At 35.5% G+C, this 12646-nt stretch overlaps 1 protein-coding gene across 19 annotated transcripts in view; it reads left to right on the forward strand.

Annotated features, from left to right (window-relative positions):
- Positions 1-12646, forward strand: part of FUBP1 (far upstream element binding protein 1) — a 33498-nt gene that overhangs the window by 12080 nt on the left and 8772 nt on the right. For 12 of the 19 annotated variants that reach the window (XR_010659711.1, XR_010659715.1, XR_010659716.1 and 9 more), the window contains 8 exons: positions 104-206; positions 303-403; positions 780-921; positions 1578-1738; positions 4422-4573; positions 4660-4739; positions 8041-8178; positions 10169-10243. Coding sequence is in view for 16 of the 19 variants with exons in the window: in XM_065910488.1 (XP_065766560.1) it covers positions 104-206; positions 303-403; positions 780-921; positions 1578-1738; positions 4422-4573; positions 4660-4739; positions 8041-8178; positions 10169-10243 (952 nt within the window). In the remaining 3 variants the exon portion in view is untranslated. The remainder of the gene's footprint in view (positions 1-103; positions 207-302; positions 404-779; positions 922-1577; positions 1739-4421; positions 4574-4659; positions 4740-8040; positions 8179-10168; positions 10244-12646) is intronic. The other 7 variants (XM_065910498.1, XM_065910579.1, XM_065910543.1 and 4 more) reach the window with 1 other exon arrangement.

Consider the following 12646-nt stretch of genomic DNA (forward strand, 5'->3'; position numbering starts at 1 on the left):
TATCTTTTTAACCTCTTCTGTATAAACATAGTGCTTCTATGGTTTGAGGCAGATACATTTCTCAGGAAGTGGCTTTCCTAATACTTAGTTTTCTTTGCATAAGGTCCCCATTCCAAGATTTGCTGTTGGCATTGTAATAGGAAGAAATGGAGAGATGATTAAAAAAATACAAAATGATGCTGGTGTTCGAATTCAGTTTAAGCCAGGTGAGTACTTACGTTTTATTTTCTAAGCATTACTGGCAATTTCTTTTGACACTCATTAATTTAATGTTAATACAATTTGGTTTCATTGTTTTGAAGATGATGGAACAACACCTGATAGAATAGCACAAATAACAGGACCTCCAGACAGATGTCAACATGCTGCAGAAATTATTACAGACCTTCTTCGAAGTGTTCAGGTTTGATAGAATGTTAATATTTTCATTGTTTTCATTTAAAGAATATTTTCCTTCATTAAATGTGGAAGTGCCCCTCCATAGTTTTTAAATCAAAATCTGTTTGATGAAACTTTATTAATTGCTAGAAAGTTTAAATTGCTTTAAGGTACACATCTTGGAGCAGGAGGACAGCCACATAAGTGCACTAGCTTATTCACCACAGTAAAAAAGAATAAAAAGATGATGGTGGTTTGTTGATTTGGGGGTGAATGGCGTCTGCCAGTTTCTCTAAATTTCAGATTTAGGAAAATGAAAGTTGAGGAAAATAGACATGTGATAATTTTATTGTGGAAAGAAGAGTTTCTGACTCTTCTGACTTTGTCTTTGCCCTCTTTAGGCTGGTAATCCTGGTGGACCTGGACCTGGTGGTCGAGGAAGAGGTAGAGGTCAAGGCAACTGGAACATGGGACCACCTGGTGGACTACAGGAATTTAATTTCATTGTCCCAACTGGGAAAACTGGATTAATAATAGGAAAAGGCAATGTATTTAAAACTATTAATGTGTGGTTAATAATTTAACACTTGATCTGATTTTCTGGATGCCATTTCTGTTACTGTTGTAGATGAATAGCAGTGATTTTTCTTTGGCTGTATTTTAGTAGGAAAGTGTTCTTAATGCTGATATGGTTGATATGTAACAGCTAAAGCTTAAATGAACGGCCTTATATGCACTTAAATCCAGAGTGGGATTTGAATCACATTGGTTTCTAGAGAAGAGGATCAGCAGTTTAATTATTAGTGTAAAAAACTTTTCTTCTCACCTGGAAAATGGTTTGAGTGTTTTTATTTTGCTGTTTCCTGACATGTGTTTTTAAATTTTTGAATTTTTAAGTCATTGTGTTAGTTCTCATTGCTTTATAAAAGCAATTTCTTTGAACCAAGTGTTGATGCTATAATTCATTTTAAGGTTGGATACAGACATATTAAATTATGTCTTAAAACTTTAAAATTTATGATTGATTATATATTACATAAATTAATTTAAAGTGTAGAATAAATGGAAACTCCTAATAGCATATTGGCAGATGGGATACTGTTCAAAACTTCCTTAATTGTAACCAATTAAGGTTCCTTTTGAATAACTCCACTTGTATCCTGTGAATCTTTAAAGAAATTACTGTGTTTTGATTTTAGGGGGTGAAACCATAAAAAGCATAAGCCAACAGTCTGGTGCAAGAATAGAACTTCAGAGAAATCCTCCACCTAATGCAGATCCTAATATGAAGTTATTTACAATTCGTGGCACTCCACAGCAAATAGACTATGCTCGGCAACTCATAGAAGAAAAGATTGGTGTGAGTATGCTTTAAACTTTCTGTTGTTAGCACAGGTTCTGTTAGTTAAATAAGACATTAATTCATATGTTCCTGTAAGAAAAATGAAAATTTCTACTCTAAAATTATAGATCTGATCACATAATAGATACATAACAATATAGAAAAATTCTTCAGCAGTAAAAAAAAAAAAAAAAGTTATATAGTTACAGGTATTCAAAATCTTGTACTAGAGTGTGGGTAAATAAGACAAGATGACATTACTTGAGTTATAACATTAGGGTTAGTAGAGGGTTGTGAAAAATACTAAAAGGTATAGATAGTTAACCAGAAGTCACTATTTGTTAAGGACTTACTTGGTGACTGTTACTACTTGCTTACTATTTATTAAGGGCAACCTTGGTGAGGCAAAGAAGAATCAGATGCCCCCCCCCTCATTACAGTAGAACTTCACATTATCCTATTTCTTAGACTGGCTCCAGACAGTCATCTAGGGGAATTTGGAATGTAGACAGCTTGTGTGCTTTACATTTCGACATGTAACATAGTTGTAGTTCAGAATGTCTGCAGGAGGGCCCAGTGTCTAACTTTAGAAGAATGTTCCAGGTGATCCTGATGCCTAACCAAGTTTGAAAAGAATGAGGAAATAGTGCTTTCAGTTCAGTTCAGTCACTCAGTCGTGTCCAACTCATTGCAGCCCAATGGGCTGCAGCACTCCAGGCCTCACTGTCCATCACCAGTTCCTAGAGTTTACTCAAACTTAGGTCCATTGAGTCGGTGATGCCATCCAACCGTCTTATCTTATGTCGTCTCCTCCTCCCGCTTTTAATCTTTCCCAGCATCAGGGTCTTTTCCAGTGAGTCAGTTCTTCCCATCAGGTGGCAAAACTCTTATCAAAGTATTGGAGTTTCAGCTTCAGCATTAGTCCTTCCAATGAATATTCAGGATTGATTTCCTTTAGGATGGACTGATTGGATCTCCTTGCAGTCCAAGGGACTCTCAAAAGTCTTCTCTGACACCACAGTTCAAAAGCATCAATTCTTCGGCACTCAGCTTTCTTTATGGTCCAACTCTCACATCCATACATGACTACAGGAAAAACCATAGCCTTGACTAGACAGACCTTTGTTAGCAAAGTAATGTCTCTGCTTTTTAATATGCTGTCTATGTTGGTCATGACTTTTCTTCCAAGGAGCAAGCGTCTTTTATTTTCATGGCTGAGGTCACCATCTGCAGTGGTTTTGGAGCCCCCAAAATACTGCTTTACTATGGTTATTTTACTGTGAAGAATTAACATATTGTGAGGGAGCTTCTTAATTTATTAATAATAATTAGAATATCATAGGAAAATTCTCCTTGATGTTTGCCGTGCTCTGAATGAGGTGTTCTCTGTGCTTGGGAAAACAAAAATAGATGTAGAAAAGACACTAAGAATACCTTAAAAATATACACAAATATAAGTTCTCTGATAAGGAGAATAAGTGTAATTGTTCACAAACATGAGGAAAGTAACTGTTGAACTCGGTAATGGCAAGAATTGATGCCAGAAGAACAATTAGTGCACCTTGGTTTTGGATTTTGCTGTCATTAGCAAAATTAGGATTGCATTTGGATTGATGGACATACAAGACAGGTTGTTCTGGAAAAGCAATTAAGAACATGGACTCCTGAGTCAGGCTATCTGGGTTCAAAATACTCTCAATCATTTACTGACTGTGTGATCTTGGAGGAAGATATTTACACTTTTTTTGCCTCTCGTTCTTCTGAAAGTGAGAATAATTATACCTACCTTACAGGGTTATTGGGATGAAATGTTTGAAGTATGTGTGTCTATCACTTAAAAGCGTGCCTGCCCTATAAAAATGTTGCTACTTTTTTTCCAGTAATCTTTTTTTTTTTTTTACTCTTTGGAAGGATAGGTTATGGCTAATAGAAGTGAGGGATAATGTTAATAAAGGGATTTTAAAAGTCTTGAAGTTTAGTTTTATTGTGAGAAAGTTGACAACCAAATAGATTAAGCATTTTGATCCAAATTGTCACATGGTGAGTACTAACTGTATTTTATTTTAGAGCAGGTGAATCTAGTGGTCCTTAGAAGTTGGATTATCAAAAAGGAATCAGCTAAGCATTATTAATTATGCTGTAACATGAAATGGATATGAAATAGTCTGTGACTTATTAAATCAATTAAAAGGGAATCTTTGTTATATTTGGAAAATTATGAAAAAGGGTAAGGGAGAAAATGAACTTAAATTATTGATTCAAATGGGATTCAGTGACAGAAGGGCTAGGAGGAGGGCTAGTTTGTTGAAGAAGAACTTGCTAAATATTATTGGTTTAGTATTCGTGATTGGTAAAGTATTCAGCCGTTTCACTATGTTGTTAAGATGTTTGTCTGCTTAATGTTAGGAGAGTAGATGTAGAGTTGGTGCAGAGAGAGAAGGGGTAAAGGAAGAACTCGATGTTTGGTAAGCTTCCGTGATTAAGGTGATAAAGGAAATAGTAAAAGTAAACATTGTACAAGGAAAGGGAAGTAGTCTGAAAAGAGTAAAAGATAAAGGAAATGTATCAGGTCTTTGCTAATACTGTTAATTTGAAAAACATAAGTTTTAGACTGCAGGTAGGTAAAGGGGTAGCAGTGAAAGGTTATCTGAACTTTGAGATGTTTGACCTTTATTGTCTCTGTGTTTTTGTCTCTCTGCAGGGCCCAGTAAATCCTTTAGGGCCACCTGTACCCCATGGGCCCCATGGCGTCCCTGGCCCCCATGGGCCTCCTGGGCCTCCTGGACCAGGAACTCCAATGGGACCATACAACCCTGCACCTTATAATCCAGGACCGCCTGGGCCTGCTCCTCAGTAAGTTTTGAGTTTTGCTCTTGGCTTTTCCTCAAAGATTTCAGATTTGGTAAATTGTATTTTTAAATTGATTTCTGTCTTTTCAGTGGCCCTCCAGCCCCTTATGCTCCCCAAGGGTGGGGAAATGCATATCCACATTGGCAGCAACAAGCCCCTCCAGATCCAGGTAAAAGATGATTATCATTTGGGTATAATCTGTGTTTTTGCTTTCCACTTCTGTTACATTCATTAAGTATTCTAGTGTTGATTCTATATTGTGTGCATTCTCTATACTTGTTTCACTCCTTTAACAGGAGTGTTAGCTTCTGGTTCTACTATAGCAAATAAGACTGTTGTGAATATGGTCTGTTTTCATGAGTCTTTTTCTACCTACATTTGGCTTTCTCTGTTTCTGAAATGATACAGCTGAATACTAAAAGCCAAAGCTATAGGAAGAAGTACAGTGTGTTAGGTTTTAGAAGCTAGTGCCATCAAATATATCGTCTGTTAAATGTGACATTATCCTTGAAAGAATAATGTACATTTGTTTACAAAATTATGTGAGTCAATTGAAGTGTTTAATACTTTGGCATTAAACTTATAGATTCTCAAATAAGATATGCAAGTTGTCTATTCTAGTATTCCTGATATGATAACTTCACATATTAGTAAAAGTCAGGCCTGTATTAAATATCTGCATGTTGGAACTCTTAAAATTTCATTTAGATAAAGATTTTTTCTGTTCAGATCAGGATTTATGCATTTGTTACATTTTATCCTATTCATGAATCTTTTCCTACCCTGTAGTTTTCTTTCCATTATGGGCAAAGAGGGAATTCATTGAAACCAGTCATTTTTATGATCCTTTTTTCTCACCTACTGTGTACCTTTTCACTGGAGTATTTTCAAGGAATGTAGTGAATTAAGGATTCCTTTTCATACTAGTGTGTGTGTATATATATATATATACACATATATATATATATATATATATATATATATATAAACAGCTAAATTGATTTGAATAAAATTGTTTTAGTGAAGTTTATTAAACATTTCTGGTATTTGAGGGTGGTCCTATATTTAACATACTTTAAGTTCGTAGGAGGTATGCCTTTTGTAACTCAGTAAAGAATCTACCTGCAATGCAGGAGATTTGGGTTCAATCCCTGGGTCAGGAACATCCCTTGGAGAAGGGAGTAGCAACCCAGTCCACTATTCTTACCTGGAGAATTCCATGGACAGAGGAGCCTGGTGGACTACAGTCCATGGGGTCACATAGAGTCAGGCACTACTGAGTGACACACACTTTCTCTTTCACTTTTCATGCTCTTTCGAATGATAAGAGGTATGCTTTTTGGAATACAGTGATATAACATGACAGCAAATAACCTTAGCTCTCACACATTCAAGAAGTGTGCTGACGTCTGAGTATGAGGCAGAAGAGGGTACTTAAGGTGTTAGCAATACTGTGCACTTAATAGAAGGACTTATCAGAAGAAAGGTCAAATATGATTTATTGTATAATAGTCTAAAAGTTAGTCTTTAAAAATGGAAGAACTTTTCTTTCCCTCTTGTAAGCTAAGGCATGGTGTTATTAAGCCGAAGAATCACACCACTGAAGAGACTGAGAAAGTTAAGGGGCAGATTTATATTGGTTAACTTGAATCTGTAGGATTGCACCTATTTGGGTGCTCTGTTCAGGTAAGTAGTAAGATTGAAAGAAATGATGGAAATAAGAAGTGGACTCTGACCAACGCAACATCGTAAAGCAGTTATTCTTCCCCACCCCACCCCCCCCAAAAAAAATGTAGCTCATCTATACTTTATGCCTGGAATAGTTGATGTCCTTGTATGAGGCCATGCCCTTGAAGTGAGAGTTGCTGATGAAGACCAAATATCAAAAATTATATATAGCTTTATTTTCTGTTCATTCAAGCTACTGAAAAAAAAGATGGTTTATATGTTTGACTATCTCTGTATAGAAAGTAAAAGCTGATCTTCCTTTGCTTTTTTTAAAAAAGAAGTGGTCTCTGTATCACAATCTCATTTTCCCACTTGGAGTAGTGGTGAAGTCACCACTCCTCTAAGAATTGGTATTACTCAGTGTGGCTTTCAGCAGTGCCTTTGGGAAAGAAGTTACTTACCCATTTAGCTAAAAGATAGCATCTAGGATTAGATATTGCTTGTAAAACCAAAATATTTTATTTAAATGAAATTGTGATTTTGTGTTAAATACCCTGGTATTTTAATGTGGCCCTGTATTGACAATAAAGTCAGTTTTCTCTGAATTAAATCTTCCTATAAAAAACCAGTGGATTATGAAAGATTTGTGTAGTAAGTCCCATAACTTTGACTTCAGAAGGTAAGAGACTTGAATAAGTCCTACTCTTACAACTTACTAATTATGGGATAGCAAGCAAGTTTTGAACCATTCTAAGTCTGTTTTATCTATAAAATGATGAATGAATATTATATTGAATGAATTTAGTAAGTTCTCGGTATGTATTAGTCATATGTGTAGACTGGCTTTCATATAGATATAGACTGATTAAGGAAATTACCAGGATTTTTCTTGAGGATATAAACTAATAAAGGTATAGCATTCTATGATATTCCCAAGTATAAGAGAATCAGTAAGAGGATTTCTTTTTCTCACTGAAAAGTCCCATACCGTTAATGAATCAGTTTTTTATGACGAATTGAGTGAGGGACAATCAAGTGCACAGGAAGCGTAACATGCTGAAAGGCCCAGATATGAGCATGATGACTTGAAAAATACAGCCAGTTTACTGTGTTCAGACCTTGAGTGTTGGAAACATACTGACGGCAGAGAGAGGCTGGAAAGGAAAGTATAAGCCAGACTGTCCAAATAGTCTTGGTAAAAACATTGAATGACATGCTGTCCTTAAAAGTCTTATTAGTCCTGAAGACACCAGGAAATAAAGAATTTCAAATAGGACAGTGATATCAAATTTATCTTTTAGGATAATCACTTGAATATGATGAGATGAAATACGGCTAATCTCGATTTCTTTTTCCAAGATTTTTTAATTTACTCTTCATTGAAAGAAGATAGGACGGTTCATAGTTACAAAATAATTGTATCTTGTGCGGGCTAGTGCCTGGAAATTCTTCATAAGGACTGTTGTGCTTGAGGCAAACCTGGTTTAGGAAAACCACACAGGATGGTTTAAGACAAAGCATTGGATTTGAAACCAAAAGATCTTCATTCCTATCCCAACTCTGCCACGAGCTAGTTTTCTAGGAACTTATCTGAGCCTCAGTTTTCTAAAATAAATGATAATTGTGGCAGTAAAAATAATAGAAGAATTTGGAAGTTTCCAACTTCTATTTTTTTTTTTCACCTTCTATTTTTTAATGTCCAGTTAACTTGGAGTTCTGTTTATTTGTTAGAGAGGGGTGTGTGTGTGTGATTAATTGATTGTGGATTTTAGATGCAAATGCATAACTTTTGTTTATTCTAGCTAAAACAGGAACGGATCCAAATTCAGCAGCTTGGGCTGCTTATTATGCTCACTATTATCAGCAACAAGCACAGCCACCACCTGCAGCTCCTGCTGGTGCACCAGCTACAACCCAAACCAATGGACAAGGTAACTATGGTAACTAAAGAATTTTATTTTTTATATAGAAGTGAAAACTTGTGTTTGGAATTATATATGAAGTACATCAGTGTATAATACCCCCATATTTATAATACTCAGTTAATAGCTTAAGTAAGTAGCCTTCACTTTTTAAAAACAAGTTACTTTGAGATAACTGGTAAACCAATAAAAGTTGTAAGATACATTACAAAGAATACCCAGATAACCTAGCTGTTAAATGTGTATATTCCCCCCATTTGTTCCATCACCCTATCTTATGTGTCCATATCTATTGTCATTAGTCTTTTTCAGAATCATTAAGACCAAAGTGTAGACTTAATGGCCCATTACCTTTAAGTACTCCTTTCTGTGTTTTTCAAAAAATATATAACCATCACACAGCATTCAAAATCAGTTAATCAACACTGATACATTTTACTATCCCAAGGCATAGCCCTTACTCCATTTCACCAGTTGTTCCAACAGTTTCTCGCCAATCGAAAAGAATTCCTATCTTTTTCTTTCAAAAGAGTACAGACCTTTTGTGATGGGTCAACCATAGGTCCCTTCAACCTTTTCTCATGAAGATGAGGTCATGATCATGTTTCCTGCTTACATACAATATGGCAAGAATAGTGCAAAAAAATGAATGAGGTCTGCCAAGGTTCTATAAGATCACCATTTTTCTCTTTGAAATTAATATTGTCAGGAGAGTTATAGCAGCAGCAGGAGAGTTATACTGTGATTATACCACTGTTCTATTCTCTTTTTGGCAGGACAAGTGGGATAATTTCATTGTTTTCCTTAAAGACACAGTAGAAGTTTTACAATTCAGTTTGATTAGATGTGATTTATAATTTTAACTTTTTTTAAAACAAATGAGAACAGAAATAAAGAACTAGTACAAATTATAAAACTATTATAGCAAAGAGAAGTTACCTTTCTGATCAAAACATAACACCACAGCTAAACTTCCTTAGAAAACTTTCTAAGATTTCTCAGCTAAACTTAGGATTCTGTTCCTCATTGAAGGCCTTAGCGTTCGTTGATATTGCCTACCTAATTTCAATTACAAATATAATTTTTTCTACATTTATTAGGTGGTATTTTACTATATTTACTATAAGAAAGAGCTTTACTTTTTTTTTCTGTTTATTTCTTTATGTCAGTGTGGATTTAGTAGGTTATATTTTAAACTTAGCCAGATTGCCCTAGGATTGGCCAGTCGGGAACACCTTCAAGATGTGCACTGAGACTTCCCAAAGGAAGGATTAAAGACAGGGCTGACCTAGTTTAAAAAAAAAAAAAAGATGGCGCCTATATTCCTGTATTCTTTTGACATGCCTGTCATTTCTTTAAGCACTTTCCTGCTTTCTTGCGCAATAAGATGCTTACTTTGTGCTTTTGGAGCTTCAGCCCTTGAATTAACCATTTTTCCAAGGAGCCCTGATTTTTAGTAGATGATGGTATTTAGAAGCTAAACAGTTGTGTTCGTTGTCACTGAAGTGTGACCGCTACTAGCTCCATTCAGTGTGCAGAACTAGGAAATGAATTTACATGCATGCATACCTACGTACATATAAAAATACATAAATATGCATGTGTATATATTTCTTAAACTATACATTCATATAACCTGCAATTCTATTCTAAGACTTGAAAGTTTTTTCCTAGCTTTTCTGTCTTCCATGCTTATACATGGTGAAAGGCCTGGTATATTCAGTGTGTTTTCTTATTTGACCAATGAATTTACTTATATGTTCAGTATAACTACTCTTCTAGATAAATAGACCATCTCTCTGCCCACTATCTCTGTTCCCCCAGAATCCTGGGTGGGTCTTTGACACCAGCAAGGATGCCACTACCACACAGCATTTCCCTCCCCTCAGTCCCTGTGACAGACTACTCCCAACACCTCTCACACATATACAAAAATAACCCCAGGAGGGCCAAAATTGCTTTCTAGAAATCTTAATCATAATTTTTTTTTATGTTTTTCCTGAATAAGGAGATCAGCAGAATCCAGCGCCAGCTGGACAGGTTGATTATACCAAGGCTTGGGAAGAGTACTACAAGAAAATGGGTATGTTCTACATTTCATTTTTTATGCATTTTATCAAAATATTCAGTAAATACCACACTAAAAGGTTAAAGGTTTTTATAAAAAGCATGTTTTTTCCATGGTTTTAGTACTTTGGACTTCTTTCATTCAATAATTTAAAATCTTGATGTGTAGAAGGATACATTCCAAAATCACTGAACTCTCAGAAGTATCATGGTCATTACAAATCATTGTTTAAATTGTGGTTAAGAAATTTTTTTATTTCTAAACACATTTATCAGCCACTTACTAATTGAAACTAAAATATAGAGCACCAAGCAAAAATTGGTTGTGTGCAATGTTATTTTTTGCTGCAAAATAAACAGATACAGAAGTAACCTACAGTGATAAAGGAAGTTAATTAAATAACATTTGCATATGTGAAAAAGGAAACAGTCACCTAGAATTGCTGTCTTCATTCAGTAAACATAGAACATGTATTACATGCTAAGCATAGAAATAGATGCTGAGAATGTGATTGTGGGCATAACACCTAGGAGTCCTACCCTTCTGGTTATTATATTCTAATGGAAAGTACAGTTGTTAATAAAAGTACTTTGCAAATACATTATTGCAAACTCCTGTGAGTGAAAAGAACTATACAGTGGTTCCCCGCCCCCCTTACCCATGGGGGATATGTTCTAAGTACTTCCCTGCATGGATTCCTGAAAGTGCAGATCATCCTGAGCTCTATATATGTACTATGCTTTTTTCCTGTTATAAGGTTTATTAATTAGGCACAGTAAGAGAGTGACAACATTAATAAAATAGAACAATTATGTTGAATGAAAGTGAGCATGAATGACCTCTCTCAAAATTACCTTGTCCAAATTTAATGCCTTTTCCATCTTAACCAACCATGTGTCACACACTGTAGCCGTAACTTGGATTTTGAGGAGTGACAGCAAAACTTCAATGAATTTTTTTCTGCCACAGTTTAATAGATTTGTTCTTCCTGTAGATCTTAGCGACCTCAGCATTACAATTTTTTTCTTATTAAACAGATAGCTTTTTACCTTTTCACTTAAAGGAAAAGCCTTCTTTTTGGCATATCCCAGTTGCCAGCATCACTCCTCTTGCACTTTAGGGCCATTATTAAGTGAAACAAAGGTTACTTGGACACACAAGCACAGCAATACCAGGACAGTCAATATTATGTAAACAAGATGGCTACTGCGTGACTAATGGGTGGGATATGCTAGGTAAAGGGACAGCGTGAGATTCCATCTTGCCGTTCAGGATGATGTGCGGTCTAAAACTTCATGAATTGTTTATTTAATATTTTCAGGTCACGATTGACCTTAGGTCATTTCACTACAGAAAACAAAACCATGGGTGGGGATGGTGGGGGGCTACTGTCTGTTTACTGACCCATGTACAGTACATGTGTACATGTATAGTATGTGTACAGTACATGTGTGTGTGTACACATGTACAGATTGGGAAACAAGTCACACAGCTACAGAGTGGTGGAACCAGACTTTGGAAATCTTAAGAAGGCCCAAGTTCTGAACCTGTCTCCTGAGTTTGCATTTTTCAGGGACCATTTCACATCCGATGATGTACTTCTGGATAGATCAGGCTGTTTCTTGGGTGCTTATTCTCTTAGTCATTTAAAGTTAAATGACAGACAAGCTAATCATATAAACTTGCCCATTCTGCACTGATATTGAAAGTATCTATTGGTGATAGGTTTATCATAAGATAACAGTCTACTTGTGATTGATTCTCAGTGTAAATTTCAGGATTATTTGCCAAAGAATGTTTGCCATTTTTCACAGAAAAAAATTTCCAGAATGGTGATTCTATTCCTTTATGTCAAAGTACATATAACTGGTGATAAGAATGTTTTGTTTTTGTGGGCCAGCTTGACCCAGCTTATCTCAGGCAGACCTACAACAACTGATATTCTGCAAAAAGAAATTTTAAAAATACTTTAAGACAGAATACTGTAATTAGGGTGATCACACAATTTATTGCCCAAATTGGGATACTGTTGAGAATAACTGGGAATGCTATTAGTAATCGTTCCTTAACAACATAGGGGTCATGACCTGTGGTCACTCTAGCTTTTATGAAGTAGCATGATTATTAAAGGTTAAAGAGTTGTATTTTCACAATGGGCAGTATGCTTTATATGATCCCTACATTAATATTGAAATGGGGTAAAAATAAACCTTGTTGGTAGACTTAGGTGTTTAATAAATTCACGTTTTACTCACACAAAATGTGTTGTATAATCTGCCAGGTCTAACCATTCAAATCTTTATTTTTAAGGGTAGACATTTCACTTTGTCTTTTTAAAAGTTGTGTTCTTTTCCCTGCTGACTGCTGTATAAAATTGTAATTATAGAGGTAGTCTGCTTGTCTGTCTTGAAACCTTTG

The sequence above is a fragment of the Muntiacus reevesi genome, chromosome 1 (genome assembly GCF_963930625.1).
Source record: "Muntiacus reevesi chromosome 1, mMunRee1.1, whole genome shotgun sequence".
Lineage (NCBI taxonomy): Eukaryota > Metazoa > Chordata > Mammalia > Artiodactyla > Cervidae > Muntiacus > Muntiacus reevesi.